The sequence below is a fragment of the Leucopleurus acutus genome, assembly GCF_964270905.1.
Source record: "Leucopleurus acutus genome assembly, chromosome: 9".
Classification (NCBI taxonomy): domain Eukaryota; kingdom Metazoa; phylum Chordata; class Mammalia; order Artiodactyla; family Delphinidae; genus Leucopleurus; species Leucopleurus acutus.
In genome coordinates this window covers 47785386-47812135 of record NC_139144.1, presented here as the reverse complement: position 1 = coordinate 47812135, position 26750 = coordinate 47785386, and the positions used below count along the sequence as shown (strand labels likewise).

Genomic DNA, 26750 nt, shown 5'->3' with positions numbered 1-26750 from the left:
TATTTTCCATTCCTTATGTTTATTCATTGAAGCAGAGACTGGGGGAGCGGGATACTTTCGTCTTCCTCACTGAACTTTCTATTGCAGGCAGCTTCTTGTTTCTGTGTCTAGTCCTGGAAGACAGGTGGTTGCACACGTTCCTTGGCTTGTTTAGTTCACAGTGGCTAACAGAAACTCATCATGTGTGGGTCTGCCAGGCCGAGATCGAGTCTTCCGTGGCTCAGACCATTGAGATCTCTGAATGAATTAGAGAATTAGGAGCAGTTTGTAATTCTTCAAACATGAAAGTAGATCTCTTTCCCGTGTTCTGCTCATGGAGCTTTTTCTGTCTGGGACCCTGTTTTACAAAGTCTTCCTTGGGCAGTTATTAACCATTTCCCTCCTTATTTTTCCCTGTTGCTTGCCAAGGCCAAAACTATCATATTTGAATGGAAGTAGAAGATCTCCCAGGAGAAGGGGAGGGTCAAGGCAGGGAATCCAATTTTGCCAGACTTTAGAAAGAATTCCCATGCAGTGGGATGTCTGGTAGCCTATTTTTTTCTGGTAGATACAGCTGTGTTTTAGAATTAAGTTCAGGCAATGGGGATGGATGAAATACTTTCTCCATCTTCGTGGTTCACTCTCCTGTTGTAATGGTTTGCTTATCTATTTGCTTATTCATTCATTCATCCTTGGATAGGATTTCAGAAGATGTAGCATGTGGCAGAGAGCACAGTAATGAACTCTTGGTCAGTTGTACTTCTTGGTCAATCCCCACTGATTGTGGAGTTCATGGACATTTGACTCAGACTTTGGCATATGGTTGATAGTTATTGCCAGTGTTTTTCTTATGTTTCTTTATGTGCATTTTGATGAAAAATTGGGAGGAGGTGAAACAGTCAGCTTTCTTATTTACTCAGGAGTCTGAAGCAAGTCTTCAGACAGGTAACAATATTTGACTAGACTGTTAACAACTTGTTAGCCGCTTGCTTGGCCCGTGCTGGTTTTACACAGGACTCGGCACCATGCTTTGTGCCCACTGGCCTTGTGAGAGGTGGTAGAGAGGCAGGCCAAAAGGCAGCAAATAGATTAGATAGTTCATTGAATTTGGAGAAACTGCCTTGTTTGGTGTTGTTCTCTAGGGCCTAGAACTGTGTCTGGCTAGTATTTGGCCTTCAAAACATGTTGGTTGAATGAATTAAAAAGTGAGCAAATGAACAAATGACTGAATTTTAGAAGTTTGTTTTTATTTAGGAAGGAAATACTTTTGATGATGCAGTTAGATTGTACTGGAAGTCGAATGATGTAGATTTTTAATGGGCAATTGAGGAGTGAGTTTTTTTGGAAGGTGTATGTAATGGTTCCTGTTGTGTGTTAGATGTATTTAAGTGAGCAAATAGAGATATTTAAAGACCCACACTGAATAATGCTTTATTTTATTTTTTTAAATTCTCTGTTTCTCTGTGCTATAGAGAGTTGTAAAGAGGGGTGATCTCACAATTGGTCTACTTCGTTCTTCCTTACGACTTTATTAAATAAATCACCTATTTAAATAAATCACCTAAGGTATTTGTTTCATGTGAAGAGATGCTTTTGTTAGAGTTGCCTGGGGTCTTTTTCAGGGTGTGTTTTCATTTTAGATTTACAACATTGAACACAGTGGTTAGAAACTAGTATTTTATTGGTAGGTATTAGTGTTATTTAAGCCAAAATCAAATTTTTTTGTGTGACAGTTACGTAGAATTATACTTGTAACTTGTCTAAAACATAAAAATATGTAATTGTGTCATTAATTTAGAGGAGTCGGGATAACACTAAAGCCTTTAAATTACATTCTTCGTCAATGAATGAGACCAAAATGGTCTAACTTATAAGCGTGGTTTGTTATAAGCTCTCAAAGGCAGCAACTTTATCTTCTAAGCTTATATCTCTTCACACTATTTAACATCCTTCTTTAGAAAAAAAAGAATGGTTTTTGCACGTCCTGCATTAAAAAGAGGGAAGTTTTTGTTTGTTTTAATAAAACCTCTTGAAATTAAGATGGCTTCTGACTAGAATGCATCACATACTAGGTGATTGCACCTATCTACAGAGGAGTAGTTTACAACAAAGAATTATCTGGTCTAAAATGCTAAGAGTGAAGAGGTTGAGAAACTCTGGTCTAATGTAATAGGTGATTTCCTCTCCCCTAAATTAGTAGAATCAGTGGAGACTTTTTTATGCTATCCTATTTTTCATTTTATGAGTAAGAGACAGTAGTGGAAAAAAGCAGTCAGTCTTTATCATTGCCAGGCTACCATTCTTGATTCTGAAAATAATAGGGTAGTTAATTAAAAGGAAAACAAAACCCCCAAATCCAACAACAGCAGCAAAACTACACAAAACTTCCCATGATTCTGATAGAGACTTTGAGGGGTGATAATTTACAGAGAAATGGAGGAGAGTAAAATTGTCTGGGGTCTCTTTTACCTTAGTGAGACTGTCAATTTTCAATGATGAAAAAGGGATCTGAGAAGAAAGAAGGTTCTGTTCTAAAATTTTCTTGGGCCAACTTGTGACTTTTCAAAATAACTTTATCATGTGCTTGAAAAGCAATTCTGCTAGAGAAAATTAGTAATTCCAGATCATGTAATGCTTCCATGATAGCAGGATTTTATTATTATGGTGACAACTAAGATTGCAAACGGTTCCTGGTTGTAGGTATCTTGCATGGGAATGAGGAGTAGCTGGCTGTTGAGATTATCAAATGCAACCTGGTGTTGCTGTCCATGGCAAAGAAAGCCAAGTGTTAAAAGTCATCAAGTTGAGGCGATAAACTACAACCCCCTCCCCCCATTGCCTTCAGTACTCTTTTAACCTAGGATTTCCTGTATTATATTTAAGGATTTCATGTTTGAATCCTATGTGTCCCATTTCTGAAAAGCTTTTCCTGCCTTTAATTTAATATAAACTAAAATAAGAAAAGGATTTAAACTGTAAGAATAGAAAAAAAAAGTAAAAAACTATAAATTCAAGGAAAAAAATCCCAGCTTCACCCCTGTTGAAATCTATACTGTGAAGTTCTTCAGAGCTCCTCTGCACTCTTCTAGAACCCTCCCTTGCCTATGCTTTATAATCATCAATTTGTAGCTTGAGGTCTTCCGACTTTCTAAGTATTTTAGATGTTCTGTTTTGGCTGAAAATAATACATGTTTAATGTCTCAGTTTGCTAAAAGCAACTATATAGTCATATAGGGAAGTGAGTTTTATTAAATCATGTACCTTCAATTTTTAACGCCTGTTATATGTGTTCATGATACCACTTTCCAGTTAGGTGACAAGTGAAAAGGTTAGGAGTGATAACTTAGAAGACAGACTCTCTTAAAAATGAGATTGTCACCATTGCTTTGTATTCATCTGGGTTTGTTGTAAAAGCTGCACTAGTGTTCTGAGGGCATCTCTGAGCTACCCCAGATCAGTGGAAATGAAATGGAAATATGAGTTCAAGGAGAAAATAGAACAATGTCAAATTTCCTGCTGTTAGAAAAGAAGGAACTTGCTTATATATTTTAAAATGGCTGATGGTGGATATTAAAATGCTGTGGTGTTTAGATTACATGAGATAAATTTAAAAGAATGATACAGTTGTTTTATTTCAACATATAAATATAATATGCTAGAAACTACATTCTCTATAATTTTCAGTGTAAAGGTTTAGATGTCAACTTAAAATGTACAAGAGAGCACATGATCTTACAGAATTCTTTTAGGGAGTGTGTGAGCACCAAAGTAGGATTAGTGTCTTTGAAACTTTTTTGTCTCCAACCTAAACATGAAATGTGACATTTCATGTCAGGACCTAGTACATGCACCCACAAGCCAAAGTTCATAAACATTACTTACCACATGTGACACTCTCTGATAAACTTTTTGCTTCTCCTTTCTTTTTTCTCTTCCTCTTTTCTCCCCCCCTATTTCATTCTATTCAAAGATCTGGTCATGATTCACTGAATTGAGTTTATTTCCAGTAAAGGGTTGAGACCTACAGTTTGGAAAACAGCTGTAGATCCAAGATTCAGTTTGTTTTTATTTTCTTTCCTGAGTGGTTTTTTTTTTTTGGCGAGGGTGGGTAGGATTCTGAGCAAAAATCAGACAGACGGAAATAAAATTTCTATTAATGCATTAATTCATTGGCCTTCAAACTGTTCTGGGAGCTCATCTGCGACATCAGTTGAAATGTCTTTCCTGGCTCCCCTCTTGCTTATCCTCTTAGATACCTGTACCTCTCACCCATGACACCAATATCACAAACTTTCAAAGATAAAAAACCCAGATGAATGGAAAAACAGAGGGAGAATATTTGGGTAATCCTAATTGGTACTCTGAAGGTAATGGATATACTTTAAAAGAGGACAAAATCATCTCCTTCATACAAATAAAAATCTGTCAGAGACTTATTAATTCATCAGTTAAGGAAGAAATTAGTAGTATATTACAACTGGTTCAAAAGAAAACTCAAAGTATCACCACACAATACAGTCAAATAAGGGAATGTTGAATTTATTAATTATTGCAAAACTGGTCACTGTCCCTAGGGTAGCGTTATTGCATCCTGTGGATAGGGATTATTTGTATGCCTATCAATTTTCTGCAAGTTATCAACTGTCTCTACAGAGTTGTAACATAACCGAGTCAGATAAACAGAGGTGGAGATAACCAGGACAGACATGCTAGCCGTAATAGCCACTAAATTCCGAAGTCTTTTACAGTTTTTCCTTATTCTGATTAGATTTAGGCTATTAAACTAGGTCTAAAACTTTGACACCTGAAGGCCAAATCCAGTTTGAAGAGGATTTATTCAGTCTGCAGAGTATTTTAAAAACTTTTTGAATTTGTTGCTATCATCTAAAAACTAGGTTTTTACATAATAGTTGGATTTCTAGTTTGTCTTGAAGAATCAGACTTGGTGACACTGGGCCCACATCCCTTCATGGAACAGTGGTTGGAGCTGCCAAAGGTACTTAAAAAAATTTTTTTTAAATCTTTATTTTTGTAGAGTTACCATCTGATCCAGCAATCTCAGTCCTGGGCATATATCCAGAAAAGGTGAAAACTCTAATTAAAAAAGATACATGTACCCCAATGTTCATAGCAGCACAATTTATAATAGCTAAGACATGGAAGCACCCTAAGTGAATGGATAAAGAAGATGTGGTACAATGGAGTATTACTCAGCCATAAAAAAGAATAAAATAATGCCATTTGCAGCAACATGGATGGACTTGGAGATTATCATACTAAAAGAAGTAAGTCAGAAAGAGAAAGCCAAATATCATATAATATTACTTACTTGTGAAATCTAAAAAAGTGATACAAATGAACTTATTTACCAAACAGAAACAGACTCACAGACACAGAAAACAGTCATGGTTACCGAAGGGGGTAGGGGAGGGATAAATTAGGAGTTTGGGATTAACAGATACACACTACTATATGTAAAATAGATGGCAATAAGGACCTACTGTATAGCACAGGGAACTATATTCAATAATGGAAAAGATTCTGAAAATAATATATATATATAAACTGAATCACTTTGCTATACACCTGAAAGTAACACAGCACACAGGAACATACAGTTTTCTTGATTGTAAATCAAGTATACGTCATTAAAAATTTTTTAAATATTTTTTATTGTAAAACAATATATGATATTTGATTTAGAAAAAAGCAAATACTACAAAAGAAACATAAATATACTAGTCATGCTTCCTGGTAAGAACAACTATTAGGTTTGGTGTATATTTCTCCATATTTTTTTCCTAAGAATGTACAAAACTTACTTGCACATAGAAAATAGAAATTACCTTTATAATTAGAAAGCCTGCTAGTTTCATTTTGAAAAAGCAAATAAGTTGGAAAAAGTACTAGAAAGGATGAAATAGTATAAAACACATACTTGAGCTAAAATGTTCTCCAAGAGGCCTGGGTGACAGTGAGAGCAGGAGTTCTGAGTCCAAGGCCCATGGTCCCACACACAGGCATCAAAGGGAGGGACCTTCAGACAGAGGCAGCCTTACATCTTCAATTTACATTCCCCAGAGGTTCCTAGATGCTTTGGGACCATCTTGGGTGGTGGCCAGGAGTCAGTGGGAAGATGCCCTAACCATAGCCTCAGCCTTGTCCTAATTTTTTTAGTGATGGTTATTGTTTTTTTTTTACTTTGGCCATAACAGCAAATGCAAATCTGATTCCAGGCTTTCCCAGCTCAAAACCTTTCAAAGCTCTTTCACTGGTTCCTCAGAAGCCTTGTTTTGGTGAAGGGCTCCTCCTCGTGGCTCGCTGGGCATCTCCCCCCTCCCTAGAGGTGCCATCTTTAGACCAAGCCTGCACTTTCCTTCACTCCTGTCTCAGACTCGGCTGGTTTCACTCTTAGTTATCTGCCTGGCATTTGAATTTACCCCCCTGGATTATACTGAAGGGGTCAGTTGTTTCTGCAGTTTTGAAATGTGAAACAATATAGTTGAGTTAACATTTTAGTCCTGGTACGACAGCCAAGTATGTTTTTGAAAAATTTGAAGAAATGGGGGTATACACATCCGTTTGGTGATAATTAAAGGGGTGTATTTTCATATTATAATTTGAGATGTTAGAGATCAGGATCTCAGTCCCTGAACTTCTATATTTTCAGTTTGAAATACCACTGATGTTAATAATTTCAGCTACCACTTACATGCTAACAGCTCCCAAATTCCAACTTATTCTTTTCATTGGAGCACTAGGTCCTATTTTTCCAACTGCATTTCACATATTTCCATTTGGACCAGTCATTGTTTCCCTACATGTAAACTTGTCTGAAGTGGAGTTATTTTTTTTCTTCTCTTAAATTTCCTTTTCCGACTTTCCTTCTCTTATTCTTAATATCACTTTCTTTACTCCCTCAGGCTTGAAACTTCAGTCGTCTTTTAGTAATTCCTTTCCATCAGTATTTTGTAGAGTTGGAAGTCACTAGGTCCTGTTGCACATTTCTGTACACCCCTTCTTTTTCATTCAAACTTCTCCCACCATAGTCCAGTCCCTTTTGCTACAACGTTCTAACTTCATGGCTCCACTCTCTCAATCAGTCTCTCCAGCATTTTATTTTATTTTATTTTATTGAAATATAGTTGGTTTACAGTGTCATGTTAGTTTGAGGTATACAGCATGGTGATTTCAATTATACATATATATATACATATATAATGTATATATATTTTTTCTTTTTGATATTTTTTTCTATTATAGGTTATTACAAGATATTGAGTATAGTTCCCTGTGCTATACAGTAGGTCCTTGTTGGTTATCTATTTTATATACAGTAGGGTATATATGTTAATCTCAAACTCCTAATTTATCCCTTCCCTCCTTTCCCCCTTGGTAACCATAAGTTTGTTTCCTATGTCTGTGGGTCTCTTTCTGTTTTGTATATAAGTTCATTTTTATCATTTTTTTTCTGGATTCCACATGTAAGCAATATCATATGATATTTGTCTTTCTCTCTCTGGCTTACTTCACTTAGTATGATGATCACTCGGTCCAACCACATTGTCTAGCCTATTGTCTTAAATTTAATCTTTCTGAAACACTACTTTCCTCAAGATCCTAGACTAAAAAATAATATTAAATGAATCCCGGTAAGCCACTCTGGATATTCTAACATTTTCTTGACTTAGTAGCCCTTTTAATAATTTGTCTCTTCTTTTGTATTCTTCATTTCTGTTGCTTACCTCCACGCTTCTAGTGAGGTTACTCTCTCTGCTGTCTCCTAAACACTCTCTGTTCATTGTTCCTGGTGATCCTTCTTATAGGAGAGGCCTTCCTTCTCTTCTTGGTTTATATCTGTGCCCATCAGATGAAGTTAAACTCAAGGCTACCTGTTTGTGAAGTGTAACAGGGCTCTTCTCATTCTCATTGAGCCTTCTGGAATGTTTTGTGCCGTTTAATGCTGTTTTGGGTAATATAATCTTGTCTTTCAAGATTAAAACTATCAAAAGTATGGGACCATTGTCTTTTTTGGTATCTCTCGGAAGAAATTAGGAAACTTGTTACCTAAATTTGTATTCCTTTTGTCTAACCATGCAATTCACAACCCACCACACAGAAGAAGAGGAGGATTAAACATGGTTCAGGATTTTAGTTTTTCAGCAGTATGGAATTTACATATTTATTGGATTTTGACACAATGTGAAGAAAAAATGTGTGTATGTATATTTTTTCTTATATAGTTAAGTGGCTGCTGTTTATCAGTCCCACATATACATTTCAGTCTATTTGACATATTTATATTGTCAAATAGTCTGTTGAAATTGAAAGAAGGTGATCAAATTGAGAAAACCAGGTTACCTTAATCGTTTTGTCATGGGTAATATCACTTAAAAGGTAAGTCTTAGAATAATAGGAAAAAATAAATATATCACTTGTGCTGCCCTCCTTCAGAGCAGTAGGATCTGTGCTGTGTAGCGATCAGGGTCGCTTTCTGTATGCAGTCTGCGTGCCATTAAAAGTGAAGACAGTGTCCTTTTATTTTTCAGTTTTGTGTGAATGCATAGAGAAAGAAGTATCTTGCTTTGTATACAAGACTGCATTTGTAACACACACAAAGTCATTTAAGAGACTTGAGACAATTTTACGAATAATTGTGAACTACAACATTTATATAACATCTAGAATATCATGCTAATAATGAATTTTTAAAATAGCTTTATTGGGGTATTATCAACATATGGTGAATTGTACATGTTGAAAGTGTACAATTCGATGAGTTTTGACATGTTTATATACCCTGAAACCATCACTGCAATCAAGATCATGAATATATTTATCACCATCAAAAGTTTGCTTGTGATCCTTGGTAATTCCTCCCTCCCTGAACCTCCCATTCCCCAGGCAAACACTGATCTGCTTTCTGTCACTATACATTAGTTTGCATTTCCTAGAAGTGTTTTGTGGTCTGGCTTCTTTCACTTAGCTTGATTTTTTTGAGATTCATGCATGTCATAGCATATCTTAGGCCTTCATGCCTTTTTATTTCTGAATAGTATTATGGATATGCTACAGTTTGTTTATCCTTTTTATCTGTTGTTGGACATTTGGATTTTTTCCAGTTTGGGGCTATTACCAAAAAAAGCTGTATAACGTTTGTGTACAAGTGTGGACATATGCTTTCATTTCTCTTAGGTAAATACTTAGAAGGAGGAGGTCTGGGTCATATGGTAGGTGTATGTTTACATTTTTAAGAAACTGCCACAGTACTATATTATTACACCTACCACAGTGTATAAGAGTTCCAGTTGCTCCACATTTTTGTCAACAGTTGGCATGGCAAGCCTTTTAAATTGTTAATATTTTAATAGGTATATAGTGTTATCTCATTGAGATTTTAATTTGCATTTGCCTATTGACTAATGTTGAGCATCCTTTCATGTGGCTCTTTGCCATTCACATATCTTTTTTTTTTGCTTTGGCTGCACTGGGTCTTTGTTGCTGCGTGAGGGCTTTCTCTAGTTGTGGCAAGTGGGGGCTACTCTTCGTTGCGGTGCGCGGGCTTCTCATTGCGGTGGCTTCTCTTGTTGCAGAACACAGGCTCTAGGTGCATGGGCTCAGTAGTTGCAGCACGTGGGCTCTAGAGCATGTGGGCTCAGTAGTTGTGGCTCGCAGGCTCTAGAGCATGGGCTCAGTAGTTGTGGCACACAGGCTTAGTTGCCCCGCAGCATGTGGGATCCTCCTGGACCAGGGATCGAACCCATGTCCCCTGCATTGGCAGGTGGACTCTTAATCACTGGATCACCAGGGAAGACCCACATATCTTCTTTAGGAAAATGTCTGTTAATAGCTTTTGTCCAGTTTTTATTGGTTTGTTTTCTCATGATTGAATTTTAAGAATTCTTTATATGTTCTAGACACATGTCCTGTATCAGATTTGTGATTTGCATGGATTTTCTCCCAATCTGTGTCTTGGGCAGTGAACTCTTCATCCCCCATCCATGTAGAAGCAGTTCCAGGATTCCCATGTTTGGGGATTAGGAGGCATTCTGGGTTGGGTCCCAGCTTAGCCAGGCAAGAGTGTTGTTGCTGGCTGATAATGGATTTTTAAGAATAAATTTTGATATTTCACCCACTTATAAAATGTAAAATTTGCTTATTGTAGACAGTTTTTAACATACTGAAATCGTACCTAAGGAAATGAGGCTGGAACATGCTTGATAACTCCAGGCAGAAGAAGGCCACTGTCAAGGCCATGTAAGTCAGAAGCATGAGTGCTCATGTCTTCCCATATACTCAGCTGGGGGCAGCAGGACTGTTCCAGGCCTCCTCCACTTTTGGGATGGAGCTCCTAAATTCCTCTTAGGTTTACTCAGGATTGCCTCCAAAATGGGGTAGTTTCAGGTTGCTGTTTGTTCCCGTAAATATAAGTTGAGTGCTACATTTGCAGTGCCTGGTCAGTATCTGGCCTAAGCACTTAATAAATACTCATAAAATATAAATATAAAGTAAGTGAAAGTCTGGAATGTGGATATTGTAGAATTAGCAAATATCTTCAGAACACAGAGCTGAGCAAGGCTTGGGAAAGTAGGGATTTAGAAAGACAGAAATGGAATTAATGAAATGTATTTCACTAATATTAGGAAATATTAAAGTCCAACACAAATGTCTTGTTAAGGTCTCCTTGTCTTTGGTGCTTTGTTGATGTAAAGCATTCAGTTTTGGTACCAAAAAGACTTGGTTTAAAATTCTAGCTCTGCTGTTTACTAGCCATATACATTTGCATCAATACTTAACCGACTTTACTTCAATTCTTTCACTTATACATTGTGAATAGTTATGTGTACCTGGCGGGATGATTGTAAGATGATAGGAGATAGAGTCTATAAGGCATTTAGGTACAGTGCGTGACACATCGTAGGAGCTCAGCAAATGTTAGTGGGGTTTTAGTTACCTCCGTTCTCTCTCCCAGTTCTAGTCTTAGGTGGGGAAAGGAAATCTGGCTGCTGGAGTGGTGACCTAACCATGCAGCTTTCTTGCTGTGGGAGGATCTTAGAATGGTATTGCCAGTCCTGCTGGGATAAATTTTTATACCACCTTGTGTGTGTTTTCAATGGTACAAAAAATATCATCGTATAAAGATAATTTGATTACAGATTTTAGTGTCTCAGGACATAGTCTTTTCATGCATGGAGTGATTACTGTAAAGCTATATGTATGGTTAGACTTACTTAGGTACCTAATGGAATGAATCATGAATGTCAGCAGCAGTATAGATGGTGCAAGGGAATCCCAAGACTTGTAAAATTGGCACAGCGTTCCCATGGAAACACATCTGAGGTGACTATTGTAGAGGAAGGAGTTAAGGCAATGGTCAGGTTGGCAGAATAACAGGTGCGAGGGTGACTGGTAGTTTCATAACCATTTTAGAGCAGTTACCAATGGATGTTTGTAGCAAACTAGTCTTTGCTGCCGTTCTGAGTTCTTTTATACTGTCTCTACTACCTTTTTCCTATTCCTGACCTGTTTCTTCCGTGCGTGGATGTTTCTTGACTCTTGGAACCTAAGTTCTCTCTCCTTCTCGGATATGTTTGGAATTTTATAATGTTCTAAAGTGACAAACTGTAATATTATGCGTTGCCACATAAGTCATACTGTTGGTAACCTGCTGCAGCCTATTTAAGACTGTATATTCTTTAAGTTTGATTTTTTTTAGGTCATGAAAAACTCAAATGCTTCACTTAATTATTTGAATCATAAGTTCTCTACAAAATACTTGCATTCAAAAGGGATTCTGGCACTACAGCTGAGTTCGGTCTGGCTTTTATAACAACGTATCTAAACGTTGGGGGCTTGAGAATGACATCAGAACCGCTTTTGTGATTTCTGTCTGTTCCATTTCTGTCTTGTGGCCAGACATGAAAAGGTATTGGAAATTTGAGTCCTCCTATTAAAGGCTTTTCTTTTATATGTTAGAAAGGAGCCACTTTTTAAAGGGCCTCTCTCTGTGGCCACAAAGCTCTAATGGCATTGTTCTAGCACTCTAATGGCATGTGACACAGTGAACCAAGCAAGCAACATGGCCACACCTACCTCCAAGGAGGGTAGAAAACTGCAGTTCTTACATGTCTCCTGATATAAGGTGGAGAGCCAGTGAATGGCCCTAATGATTCCGTGGTCACCATATACTCAGTTCTCTCTCCCTGCGGTAGACAGAGTGACTCACCCCTCCCCAAGGGCAATAACCCAAATGGCCGCATTCAGTCATAGCATCATGCTCTAAGTTCAGTATTTCTTCATCAGGTCCAGATGTGGCACCTCTTGTTGTAGAGACTTCATGAACTAAAAAGACCAGCAGTCTGTCCCTTCTGTCCCCTCTGGTAACTGGGAAAAATAACTGCCCAAACCTCTGTCATCCAGAAAGGGGAGGAATGGGAGATACACAGCAGTCACCGAGTGGTAGCAATTCTGGAATCTCACTGAGCAGGCATTTTGGGGGATCCCCGCCTTGGATTGGAGAATGTTCATTAATTATGCCCAGATTCTGCTTCTCAGGAGAGCCCCGCCCCCAGTCCCGTGTTCTCCAGGCACTCCACCCAAAGTGTCTTCCTTTTCCAGTAACTTCCTTGGCTACCACTGAAGTAGGCACTGGAGAATAGACCCTCCTTGGGGGCTGAGCAGTTTTCTCTGGCAGCTTCCTGTCTGCAGCATTGTTGTAAACTTCCAATAGTCAAAGTCCTCCTTTAATTCAGACTTGTAGTTGTTTTGGCAGCACAACTCTCCAAAAATTTTGTTGGCTTCTTATCTATTTGATTATAATCAGCTTCATGTATCTGTAGCCAGACCTAAAATTTTTGCTAGCTGTAACTCTTAGATTTGCTACATTTCTCATCTCTTTCACCCTTAAATGTGCCCCCCCCTTTATTTATTTGAAGGTATCTTTTCTCTACGAGGCTTCAGTTGGACACTGATCCCCTTCGTCTCTTTTTCCTGACCCATTGTAGCCTAAGAATTTACTGAGTGCCACATTCATCCAGGCTGAGGCTTTAGTATCAGGTGTGTTGGCTATATCCTTGATTTGATCCTTACCCAGATTGAATTTTAATCATCTGTTGTTCCTTCAAAGGCTTTCTCTGTTTTAGTTTTAACTGTTTGGGGTTGAGAAGTTAGTTGCTTCTTCCAGTCTTTTAAGTCTTTGAGTTTGAACTTTATTGTCTTACATTCCTGCTTATAAACCAACCAATTCTTTTCTGATCTCATTTCTTTCTTGCATGGGTTTCTCTTTATCTTAGTTATTTTTTTCATCTCATTCCTTGTCTTTTCATCTTTTCCTTTTGCTTTTCCATCTAACCTTGTTTTTTTTGGTGTTTTTGTTTTTGTTTTTACCAGTTTCATACAGGTCATGTCTCCTTGTACTCTCTTGAGGGTGCCAGACTATTTCCAGACTTTTCTTTTGGCTCCATCACTATATCCAGTAAGCTCAGCCTTGGAGGATTTCAGAGGTGATTCCTTTTCCTTTACTGAAATATTTTCTTTTTCACATGGCTTGTGTTTTTCTTCTCCATTTTTTTTTCCTTTAAAAAGTGAAACCTGCTAGATGTGTTTTCTGTCAACAAATTGGCTCTTTTACCATCCACTGCGATCTACAACTCAGGGCAGGTTGACCTACACAAATCCTGGTGCAATTCTCAGTTTCTAGAAGCATCTTGCTCAGATAAAATCTTTACTTATCCTCCCTGCTTGATTTTCTGGTGGGTGGAATATATGAAACTGAAATGTGGGGCACTTGTTGCCACCAGGAACTTTTCTTTGCTGTCTCTCTCTTTTTTTTTTTTTTTTTTTTTTTGCGGTAGGCGGGCCTCTCACCGTTGTGGCCTCTCCCGTTGCGGAGCACAGGCTCCGGACGCGCAGGCTCAGCGGCCATGGCTCACGGGCCCAGCCGCTCCGCAGCATGTGGGATCTTCCCGGACCGGGGCACGAACCCGTGTCCCCTGCATCGGGACTCTCAACCACTGCGCCACCAGGGAAGCCCTCTTCGCTGTCTCTTATATTGCTTTACTTACAGCAACTCAGAACGTGACATGTCCTCCCAAGTTTCCTTCAACTTCCTTCCCAGTTGTTTTGTAAGAGTTGTTGCCCTGCCTGAGTGTACAAAGCTGAATGTACAAAGATGGGAGGACACAGAGGAGAGAGGGTGTGTGTGTGTGTGTGTGTGTATGTGTGTGTTGGGGGTAGTGCACAATAATCTCACCGACACAGATATTTGCACTGATGGGAATTTACATTTGGCTACAATTTTACAATGAATACAGTCCTTGAGTGTCTGAATCAGATAACCAGCTCTAGAGGGTGTTTGTAGTGCCTTCTTTTCTTTTTTCAGGTGGCCTTGATTTCATGAGGCTTAAGGTAGTTATGGCATGACAAGAAACCTGGACAGGGTTTGGTTTTTTTCCCCCCTTTCCTCAGTCCAGTGTCCAATTTATGGCTAGTGAGACCCTTCAAGATTCTGGTGTTATCTGTTGACTTTAGTTTTACTTGTAGAGATTTCTTTGGTTATTTCCTGCATGTTCAGAAATTGAGAGGATGAACACAGTATTTCAAACTGGAAGTCCATGCTCCTTAATTTCTGGTTTTGTCTTCTGACACCTAGAGAGGGCTTGTGTTCTTAAGTTTGGGAATAGAATTCCTAAAAGTAATTATTGTGATATCTTTATATTTGGCTTTTAAAATTTATTTGGCTGCATTGAGTCTCAGTTGCAGCAACGTGAGATCTTTCAATGCAGCGAGGGCTCTTTGTTCTCTCCAGTTGTGACGCGCAGGCTCCAGAGCACATGGGCTCAGTAGTTGCAGCACGCAGGCTCTCTAGCTGTTGGTGCACGGACTCTAGAGCATGTGAGCTCAGTAGTTGCGGTGTACAGGCTTAATTGCCCTGCAGCATGTGGGATCTTAGTTCCCTGACTAGGGATCGAACCCATGTCCCCTGCATTGGAGGGCGGATTCTTAACCACTGGACCACCAGGGAAGTCCCTGTATTTGGCTTTTTACTAAGAAGGGTAAGAGTTTTATGGTTTCATCTGAATTTGTTATTATATAGTGTTTCTATTTCAGGTAACGGAGGAAGCAGCAATGTTTCACTTCTTCAGAAAGCCTCCGGAATCTAAAAAGCCCTTGGTACCAGAGAGAGAAGCAGATGGATTTGTCCTTTTAGGTGAGTCTTTTTAGGAAACAATATCGTAATTAGATGAATTATTTTTCCTTTAAAAGATTACTTGAAAAGTATATGATTGATTTTTAAACATTTTCCTATTAATTCCAAAGTTAGTTTATGTATATGAAATCTATAAAAATATAGGTCATCAATCACTTAAAATATTGTCATCAAGTCAGACTCTTCTTATACAGTACGTTGGTTTGGATGTGTCCTTCAAATTCAATTTGTAAAATCATCCTATTTTTTCTATCCAATAAGCTAGTCAACCTTTTTAATTATGAAAAAGCAGAAGTCTTGATGAATCCTTGATAAATTCAATTTCTGTTTTGTAAATAGCACCAAGCCTTGCTTCTTAAATTAGCATCAAAAATTAAATCAGGCATCCAATAAATAGTTGCTGAACGAGGTACATTTATTTCTTTTATTGAAGTATAGTTGATTTACAATATTGTAATAACTTTCAGGTGTACAGCATGGTGATTCAATATTTTTGTAGCCTATACTCCATTCAAAGTTATTACAAGATAATGGCTATAATTCCCTGTGCTGTACAGTATGTCCTTATTGCTTATCTTTTTTATATATAGTAGTTTGTATCTCTTAATCCCATACCCCTAATTTGCCTCTGCCCTTCTCCCTCATTTTTGGTAACCACTAGTTTGTTTTCAGTATCTGTGAGTCCGTTTCTGTTTTGCATATACATTCATTTGTATTACTTTTTAGATTCCACATGTAAGTGATGTACAGTATTTGTTTTTCTCTGTCTGCCTTAATTCACTGAGCATAATATTTACTCTCCAGGTCCATACATGTTGCAGATAGCAGAATTTCATTCTTTTGTATGGCTGAGTAATAGTCCTTTGTGTGTGTGTGTGTGTGTGTGTGTATGTATATATATATATACTTCATGTTCTTAGTCCAGTCGTCTGTTAATGGGCACTTGGGTTGTTTCTATGTCTTGGCTATTTAAATAGTGCTGCTATGAGCTTTGGGGTGCATGTATCTTTTTGAATTAGTGTTTTCATTTTTTTCTGTATATATAACCAGGAGTGGGATTGCTGGATCATATGATAGTTCTATTTTTAGTTTTTTGGGGAACCGCCATACTGTTTTCCATAGTGGCTACACCAATTTACATTCCTAGCAACAGTGTTGAAGTACACTTTTAAGTCTAAACATGTTATATAGTGTCTCCTAAATGTTAAGACTAGTTTATCTTCTATTATAAAATTAATACCTGCTAGTTATTAAAATTTTAATGGGGCTTCCCTGGTGGTGCAGTGGTTGAGAGTCCGCCTGCCGATGCAGGGGACACGGGTTCGTGCCCCGGTCCGGGAGGATCCCACACGCCACGGAGCGGCTGGGCCCGTGAGTCATGGCCGCTGAGCCTGCGCGTCCGGAGCCTGTGCTCCTCAACGGGAGAGGCCACAACAGTGAGAGGCCCGCGTACCACACACACACAGAAAAAGATTTTAGTGGCTTTAAAAAATATTTCTTTCAACCAAATACTATGCTCTTCCCAAGGGGAATTCTGAAAAATAACATTTCCTTCATGTCATTGTGTCTTTCCCCCAAGGAAGAGATTTGCAGTCTTTAGATAGTTCTTCCCAGCAGTTCTCTACCATCAGGGCGGTGAGGAGGAACCAAAGCCCAGTGTCCGCTTGTGAAACGCATCCTCTTCTACTCTGGATTTCCTCCTGCCAACTTCAGCTCCTTCTCTGAGAGGATTTGCATGAACTCATAGAGTGTTTGCTTCTGGCGATGCTTCTCAGGTGTCTCCCTTTCCAGATTCTGGTTTCCTATCTCTTCTGTCTTTATCTTGGCCCAGTCATCCCAGAGTCCCTTGGCATTGGCAGATGGTCTGCGTGTCTTGAGGAGTAGAAGATGGCTCCTTGGGTTTACGGGTAATCCTGAACCTTCAGCTTAGGCCCTCTCGGCCTCTGACCCCACACATTCGGAAGGGTGGGTGGGTGGGTCTCTGCCTCTTGAGCCCTTCCCTTTAGGATCTGGTCTCTCACAGTAAGGATGCAAGGATTTTACCCCTCTGGCCCTCTTCTGTTTCTTGGCCTTAATCTCTGGGAGACCGGAAGAGAGTTTTTCTCATGGCTGAATGTTACCGTAGAATATCCCATCTTTTCCACAGTCAAATTCTGGCAGGCCTGTGTGTTTTTCTGTGTCTGCTTCCTGTGGCCTGGGACAGGGGCAGTAACTAGAGTGGTCAGAGTTATTTTCTCTCTGACCAGATCCCCTACGTCTGAGGTAAAGTAGTGGGGCATAGTCGGACCAGGGTTGGTGGTTTTTCTGGGGAGCCTCCTGACTGGGATAAAGTGGGGTGCCATGGGCACAACTGCTTCTCTGGCCCTTCCTACAGTGTCAGGAAATTGTGCCTTGCCTTCTAAGTCAGCACTGGCTCTGTCAACCCCAACTTCTGTTTCAAACGCTGCCAGCGTTGCTTCCCTTTTACCTGCTAAATTAGCCCCACTAACAGAAAAACTTCAGGGATGCGTCTAGTCTCCTGTATAATTTCTGCCTCTTCAGGAGTTTCACAATAAATTCTTTCAGAAATTTGCTTCAGCAAAGCCTGGTTTTCCAAACTCTTTTCTGTATTCTTCATTTTAGAACACCTCTGTAATCTCAACACATATGCAGAGAACTGTGCTCTTTTCTGTTGTTTCATGATTAGAAATCCACCTTATTCTCTTTGTTATCAAATAGGCATTCAAAGGCTGTGAGTCTAGCGCACTGACAGTCTGAGAGCACATACAGCTTCTACAGCTGGGCTTCGTGAACTCTCGATACGTCTTCTTCACCTCTCTGGCTCTGTGGCCTGCCACTTTGCAGCATTACAGAGACAACTTTTAACCACAACTGAAAAAACCCCTGGTGCTGCTCTCTCTAAAATCTCCTTCAATGTCTGGTAGCTTGTAACATGAAGATGTTTCACTGCCTGTCTTATAGCTAGCCCAACAGGGGCCCCGTTTCCATGGTATTTTGCCTTAGCCTGTGAAGCTTCTGTTACGGACCTTTCCTTCCTAGGAAAGACTCGTTTAAGAAGTGGTCTTTAACTGAGCCTCAGAAGACAGAAATGTCCAAATTCGCTAATGCTTGAGGGAATTTCTAGCAATTAATTACTCTCATATGCTTTCATGTCCCAGCTGCTCCATCTGATATATCTAAGCTATAATGATGCATTTTCCCAAAAGCTGACATGCTGTATTTTGAGGGAGTTTTCCTAGGGCCATCTTCGACTAAGCGGGATTGGTGTTGACTCCTGTACCGTAGTCTTGTGGTTGGGAAATCATGGTGAGGCATCACTTACCTCCCAGTCCCAGGATTGTGATTTAATTTCAGGTGTCGCTGGTAGAACACCCTCATTCAGATGATCCAAGCAAGAGCAGACTCCCAATTGTTGGCTGAAGGCTTCTGGTCCTTCAGCTGCCATGTCTGCTGATGCTTGTCTCTGGTTAGCGTTATTTTTTCCCAGGTGCAAAGCTCCACTGCCCTCTACCATTTCCCATGAAAAATCCTTGTGTACCTACTGTTCTGTGATCTTAGTTAGTTTGATGCTGTCAGTCAGCATCATGTCTGGGTTCTCACTTCCTCTGTTCTTCTTTTTTCATCAGTAACACCATCTCCCTTTTTTCTCAGGAGCACCACAGAGACTCTACAGTGAGTTGCAGGTAGAATGCTGACTCGAGCCAGACCCCTTGGGTTTCTATCCTGGCTCTACAATTTACTGGAGTTTCCCTTGTAAGGGAGGCAAAACTTTACCTCTTGCCTCTTAGGGTCTCTGGCTGGGCCTGAGAATTAAATAGACATAGGACAGATGGACAGAAGAAAAGCATAAGGATTTTTACATGTACATGGGGGCCCCCGCAGGAGAATGAAGACCTAAAGAGGTGGCCAAACCTAGGTTCTCATATACCAGGTTGAGCAAAGAGGCAGTTGTGGAAAAGTAACTAAAATATGTGGGGATACTAAAGGAAGATGAGGGTTATTTTAACAGGCTCTGATTTTGTGGGGTTCTCTGGCCCCTGACTCTCCATCTCTGGTGGTAAGAAAGTTTCTTTCTTCCTGGCATTTTCCATAGGTTTCTTTTCTTTTCTTTTTTTTTATCTCCTGCTTTCAGGAAGAAAAGGGGAGGTCAGAGTGCCCTTCCTGCATCTGCTATTTTTCAAGTGCCTTTGGCTCAAAATAATTTTTATGCCAAAGTGGCATTTTGGGTTGGTATATCTGATACCCTTCATCATTTGGGGAAGTAACGAAACCTCCTAGGTGTCATTTAACTTATCTAGAAAATGAGCATGATAACAGTACCAACCCAATAGGGTTACTGAGGTGATTAAATGAGTTAATGTGTGTAATGTGCTAAGAACAACGATGTGAGTGAAGTGGTGGTGTTATCTCCACATACAGGGGAGGACTAAAAAGCTAGAGCTAGTTCCTCTAGCTTACATAGAGCAGATCTGGAGTGAGCCCAGGCATTCTGACTTCAGAGCCTGTCCTCTTAACCACTAAGCTATCCATCGTTTTTTTTTTTTTTAATAAATTTATTTATTTTTTGTCTGCATTCGGTCTTTGTTGCTGCGGGTGGACTTTCTCTAGTTGCAGCGAGTGGGGACTACTCTTCATTGCGGTGCGCGGGCTTCTCATTGTGGTGGCTTCTCTTGTTGCGGAGCACGGGGCTCTAGGCACACGGTCTTCAGTAGTTGTGGCGCGCGGGCTCAGTAGTTGTGGCTCGCGGGTTCTAGAGCACAGACTCAGTAGTCATGCGCACAGGTTCAGTAGTCATGCGTACAGGCTTAGTTGCTTCGCAACCTGTGGGATCTTCCTGGCCCAGGGCTCAAACCTGTGTTCCCTGCATTGGCAGGCGGATTCTTAACCACTGTGCCACCAGGAAAGCCCTCCATCACTTAAAAAAAAAAGGTCATATTATCATTTTAAAATTTAAGACGTTAGTGACATTTTAAGCTCTTTTAAAAAAATCTAAGTTGTGTTCATTAATTTTTAAAAGACAAAGTGCTGTGCTTTTTTGTTTATTTTTTTTTTAATAAAAGAGGGTTGGTTGTATTATTATTCATAAAGTTTGGCTTTAATTTTGGCTGCCCCAAACTTTTCACTATTTAATATTTTAAGTATTTAAAACTATTGCATAAAACTCTAATCTCCTTAATGAAGTTGAGGTTGGAAGATGGTATATAGTCAGCCCTCTATATCAACAGATTCTGCATCTGTGGATTCAACGAACTGCAGATTGAAAATATTGAAAGAAAAAAAACCCAGAATGTTCCACAAAAAGCAAAACTTGAATTTGCTATATGCCTAGCAACTATTTACATAGCATTTACATTGTATTAGGTATGATAAGTAATCTAGAGATGACTTAAATTATACAGGAGGATATGCATAGGTTACATGCACATATATGCCGTTTCATAAAAGGGACTTGAGCTGCTGCAGATTTTAGTATAGGGGTACTACAGAAACCTAAGGACAACTATACATTGTTTAATTAGTAAAATATCCTTCAGCAGTTAAGGCTTTAACTGAATTGACTGATAAAAGTCAGGATAAATTATTAGGAATATAGTTAATTATCTTAAAAAACATGATGGCAACCTCTTTTTTTTAAGAAACTGATTTGTTCTAAGTTGCTTTTTTTATCATATGGTTCTATATTGACATATATAGTATCTGCTTAGTCCCAGAGCATACTGTGTAAAATATTTTGAAAAGTACCAAGTAGGTCAAATGGTAGATATGAAATACTTTTATTAACATGACCCCATACTTTGACACGTGTGTTTTGGTTATCATGTATCCACATAGCTTTCTTTGTTCTTATGTACAATAGATACATTGCAGGAAAATAAGTGTATATAAGTGTTTTTGTGTGTTTATTAACTTCTAAATGATACAACTAAGTAAAGACTTAGATTATATTTATACCAAAACTTCTTATCAATATGGATTCTATAGAATTTGTTAGATTATCATCTTACTTGGCCTTTATAATTATTTCTAAAAAGGTTAAATTATGTTGTTAAAAGTATAAATCATTTTTCCCACCTTGAGCATACCTCTTCCCCTAGGCAAGCCTTCCTGCTTAACACAAATGAGTCTTAGGTCACAGTTATTAGATGGCATTGCTGAGTTGCTGAAGTCAACACCCCATGACTTGAAATTGAGGGTCCAGGCAGAGCCTGGACACTTTTATTGATAATAGGAATATCTGGGCTGCTTGTACACATTTAGCTCACTTATGGACAGAAAGCTTTTTCCCTGTAAAGGTTTGCAAAGCTTTTAGCCTTTGTAAAATGTCGAACATGCTGAATAATAATAAGGAAAAAAAAAAGCCTTGTAGAAAAACATCCTTTCCCTGGTAACTAGTTTCTAGTCTCATAAGAAGGTACTATTCTTTCATTCAGTAATGAAGTTGTAGTAATCCTCTAGGGTACTCGTTTTACACAAAAACAAATTGCAGTTTTCATTTGCATCACTGGGTGGCGATTTTTCTTAGTCTTACACTACTGTTTAAAACCCCAGAAAGGCTGGTACTATTTGTAATTACCAGGGTTTTCTTCTGTTATGACATGTTTAATTGTACTTTTAAGACATTATCTTTAGGTTGATTACAAATTTCCTACTGTAGTATGCAACCTCATAGTTATTTTAAATTAGGAAAAAGGGTATCTGTTGCCTAGATGTTGGCATATAACTTTCCAAAACTAAGAGAAAGGCATGAATTAGCTTATTATATTACAGCAAAAAAAAAAAAAAAAAAAGAAAGAAGGAAAAAAAGGAAAAATAACAGCGACAGGAAAAACCCATGGAAAATAAAACGAAAAAGAATAATTTGGATTACTGTTGTGTGTTCACTAACATTGGTGACCAGATACTGAATATAACTCTGGAGCACGCAGAATGAAATTGGACAAACACTATTATATAGATTAAAGGAATGGGGTTATAGTACAGCTGAAATTTATTGTGTTTTTCAGAATATGCACGTGCTTCTTAAAGTAGGGCATAAGAACTTCTAGTTTCCATTAAGCTAATTATTTTGTAAAACTGATTGACTTTAGAATCAGAATTTAGTAATTCACAGTGGCTTGGATTTCATCTTTTAAGTATTGATATTGAAATATGTACTTTAGTCTCACCTTCTGTTTTCCAGTTTAAATGAAATGAGATTTTGGGAAATAGTCGGTTATTTTTAAGATTGTCTCCTACTGAATTCCTCATTGTGGGTATCAGTCAAACCATGTATACACACTAAAGTTAAACTATCACATTTTTAAATGGAACTTTTTAGATAATCTCTTCATCTCTGTACTCTTTCCTTTATTTAAAAGTGGAAATCTAGCTGTGTATAATAAAAATTTACATAAGGGACAGTAAGTGACTTTGATTCTGTCTAGGACTGAAGGCTTTAATTAAAACAACAATGACAAAAAGTAAACAGATTTTCACCATGTGCTTTCTATTTTTACTCCCCATTCTTACAACAGAAGTATAATGAATCTTTAAAAAAAATGGTGTTTATGGATTAAAAAAGCAACTGACCCTATTAATAACTCTTTACCCCCATGTATTGTGATATCCAGAAAAACTCAAATTGCAGTGAATTTACTTGGCAATCTTTGTGTTTTTACCCTTGACCTTTCAGTTCTAAAGGAGGTGTGCCAGGATTTTTCAACTAACTTCATCATGCAGCTGTTTATTTTCCCAATAAGAAATGTGAAGTCATGTGTCTAATGGGTAGAATTGACAGAATTTTCACATTCGTTGATTCCTAATTCTGGTTCACCTGTTAATCTAGCAGCATTCAGAGGTGAAACCATTAAGGCCTGGCTGTTCTGTGTGGGGTGTACCACCCTGCCTTGTCTCTTTAAGGGTGCAGGGTGAGAGGGAGCTGCATGGGGCAGGGGAGAGGTGTCCGCTGTGCTGAGAAGCAGAACTGAGCCCTCTGTTGCACACAGTTAGTTGTGAGGAAGTCACTCATGCTTTATTGGGGCTCAGTGGACTCAGCCGACTCAAATGTAAATTAGGGATCTGTCTCTCTAACTCAGAGGATCTAACCTTCTTGTGATTTAGGGGGCACTTTGAAAATATGCTGGTGCTGGGGCCTCATCCCTACATTCTGATTAGACAGGCCTGGGGTTTGGCCCAGACACTGGTATTTTTTTTCCAGAGTTCCCCAGATAGTTCTTGTGTACATGCAGGGCTGAGAACCACTGCAGTTCACTCTCTATAATGTAGTAATTGTATACCATCAAATAATGTGTTAAGACACTTTGAAAAAGACCTCACAAAAATACAAAGTTACAGTTTCTCTTCCACTGCAGTTGAGCCATAAACAAATAAAAAAGCAAATAAAACCACAAAATTTCTAGGTTGAACATACTTCCTTTCAAACATTAAATAAAGAGCAGAAAGCTTCGGAATTCTAAGGAATGAAATCTTGTTTCGTAAAGTAATATATTTGGAAACTTAAAAAAAATTTTGTAATCAATGAAGCAGTTGAGAAGCATTTTGTTAATTATATAAATATGAATTCCGAGTGGCTTATGACTCTTTTTGTCTGTAGCCATAAGGCATCTAGAGTGACTTTAGGTAAAATTATTTGACAGATTAATACCTGTAAACTCTTCAGAGCAATTCTGAGGTATGTTTTCTTTGAACTAAGACCATCAGGCAGTCAGATTTTTAGTACACCTCTTTGGCAGTAGTTGACTGGTTTACTGTGGTACTGTTTCCTAGAAGGCACCTCTTCAGTAAAATACCAGTAGGGAAACATTTTAAGTGTGCACACCATATTCCGTAAATGGGTTTCCTGTAGTATTTACTCAGAGGCTTTCGTAATGTCATATCTTCCACATCTGAGGCTATTTAGCTGAAAAATTGTGATGAATAGCTTTTATATTTTGACTTAAGGTCTCTTCTTATTTCATTCTGTTGAGGAAATAAATAATGAGGATGAGACTCTAAGTAGAATGTACAGTAGGAGCTTTGCAATTTCTACTAGTATTTCAGATAGAATTGGAAGACCTGAATATTGTCTTCCTACTAATCTTAATCATACTACAATATTCTTTTATATTTAAGTGGTTGTCTTATTCGGTATCTGTTTTTTTTTCCCCATTGAATGCAACCAAAACGTATTATGAAGGGAAGAGTTCTTATTTAGGTCACACAGTAATCTTTCCAAGTGTGGATTTCTGAAAATGTGTCGTCTTCTTTCATTATGTCATGATAGAATTATGGTGTTACCTCATAATAGCAAACTAATCCTTTAGTAAACTAATCCAGAAGTAAAACATCTTAAACTAGTGTAAGATGGTCTTATTGTGGTAATCATCAACATTCTTGAGCGCTTTCTCTGTCTCGGGCACTCTGCTCCTTGTATAAATGCTGCAGAATTCTGGGCCTGGCCCATACCTAGTAAAGCAGAATCTTTGAAACTATAGCCTAAGAATCAGCATTTTTTTAAAAAGCAATGCAGGTGATTTTTATGCATGCTGATATTTGAGAATTGTTGGAATAATTCTCTTATAAGGTGTGGTAGGGGAACAAAGCATTTTCAGGCAGTGGGACAGACTGTGTAAAGTATGTAGATTCAGAGGAATCTGGGACATATTCAGGGGCAGTAAAAAGTTCTTCAGGAGAGAGAGGATATGTCAGGGCCACTGATGAGGAACGAGTCTAGAACGGTGATTTTCAGTGGGCCTGTGTGCCATTCTGAGATATTAGAATTTTATCCTATTGGCAGTAATGACCTGTCAGATATCTGACCATTTCAAAACAGTGAAGTAGTGTTTTGGTTTTTATTTTATTGGAAATTTATTAATTGAAAAAAATGGAGATAATTTAACAATTTCATCCAGTTGAGAATTATTTGTTAATGAAAACAGTGATCATCTCCTGAATGTATCACTGAAAAGGTGTGCCTGTATATTCATACTTGATGGACAGGATATGACAGAAACAACACACAGTTGAACTGTATGGGGCCATCGTGCTGCAAGTCATTTTGTCAGACACCTCAAGTTTCACCTTTTCTACCTTTTAGTTTCAACATGATATAGGGACAGAAACTACTAGTTGTCCTTCAATATCTGTTTACCTTTCTTTCTTAGTTAATAGCATTTTTATCTTGCCATGTGGCCATTTTGCAGTTAGACGTGGAATTTTGATGAAGTTTCTGGCCAGTGTGATATAAGAAGAAACGTTGTATTGCAGGTTTTAGGGAACCTTTTAAAAACACAGCTGGTATGTACCTTCCATCTCTCCACTGCCGCTAACTTTGCTTACCCTGGAGTGTGGATGTGATGATTTGGTAGAGGACTAGCCGCCATCTTGGACCATGAGAACTAGACTGCATTGTGAGGGAAACTGAAGAATAAGCTGGGAAGAGCCTGGGTCCTTAAAGACTGTGGAGTTGCCACAACAGCCCTGTGATGTGAGAACTCCCTTATGTGAGACAGGAGCAAACTTCTGCTCTGTGGGAGCCACTGCTCTACTGATATTTTGTCATTTGCAGATGAACCAAACCCTAACTAATGTACGTGCTGAACTGGAAATCATAATATTTGGATTCTAAGTTCCATTATTTTCTTGCTGTGATCAAGCAGGCTACTTACCATTTCAGCCTCATTTTCCTTACATATAAAAAGTTAATAGCATTATGGATTCCTCATTACATTTTAAAGAAGAAGAATGAGAGGGAACTTTACACAGACTTCTTCATAGACAGAAGTGAGTACTAAGAAGTTTTAATTCACTTGCTAATTCTGATCAGCTCAGTGAAATGCCTGGGCGAATGATTCTGAGCCAGCCTCTAGGTTTAGCTGGAGAGAATGTTGTGATCCTTAATTTATGTTGTGGGCAAGGGAACGGTAAGTTCCCTACGAGTGCCTAGGTCTTTCCTCCACTCCCACTGGAAGGCCACTGCGTGCTTCTGCAATGAGTGCACCACAAAGTTCATTCATATCCACTAAAAGCCGAAATGTCTAAAGTGTAACTAGTGGAACGTTATTAAAGAATTGAGAATTGCTGCTACACTCTAGTTATCAGTTAAGTTAGAAACTGATTCATTCCCTACAATTGGTATTTCCATCAAAAATGGCGTATACGTTTATGGCTATACATGTGTGTGTATGTAGGTGTGTGTGTGATATTTTTAATGAAATGTATTAAATATACTGTACTGAAGCCTTACGTCATAGTATTAATGACTTAAAGCTGTCATTGTTCTGAGATTTTTCAGTATTCTAAGTCAAATAGCTCAGCTCTAAACTTAGGGAATGACTTATTTTTATTTCTGGCATCTATTATTTCCTGATGCACAAGCTGAAAATATGCTTGGCAGCACCAAAGGAAAACTGTAACCCTTAAAATAGTTTGTTGATGGGTTGCTTACTTAAAGGAATTGATAACTGTGAAAACCAGTGATCGTCCCAGTTGCTATCACTGTGTTAAGGGGTTCTTAGCCATGATGAGTTTGAGAGCCTGAGTGGAGTGATCTGTAAGCCTCCCGAAATTATAGACAAAATGTTCT

At 38.5% G+C, this 26750-nt stretch overlaps 1 protein-coding gene across 1 annotated transcript in view; it reads left to right on the top strand.

Annotated features, from left to right (window-relative positions):
- The window catches only part of UMAD1 (UBAP1-MVB12-associated (UMA) domain containing 1), a 255292-nt gene that overhangs the window by 9052 nt on the left and 219490 nt on the right, over positions 1–26750 (top strand). Inside the window, exon 2 of the mRNA XM_082846471.1 lies at positions 15088–15187. Within this exon, the coding sequence (XP_082702597.1) occupies positions 15106–15187 (82 nt within the window). The 5' untranslated portion in view covers positions 15088–15105. The remainder of the gene's footprint in view (positions 1–15087; positions 15188–26750) is intronic.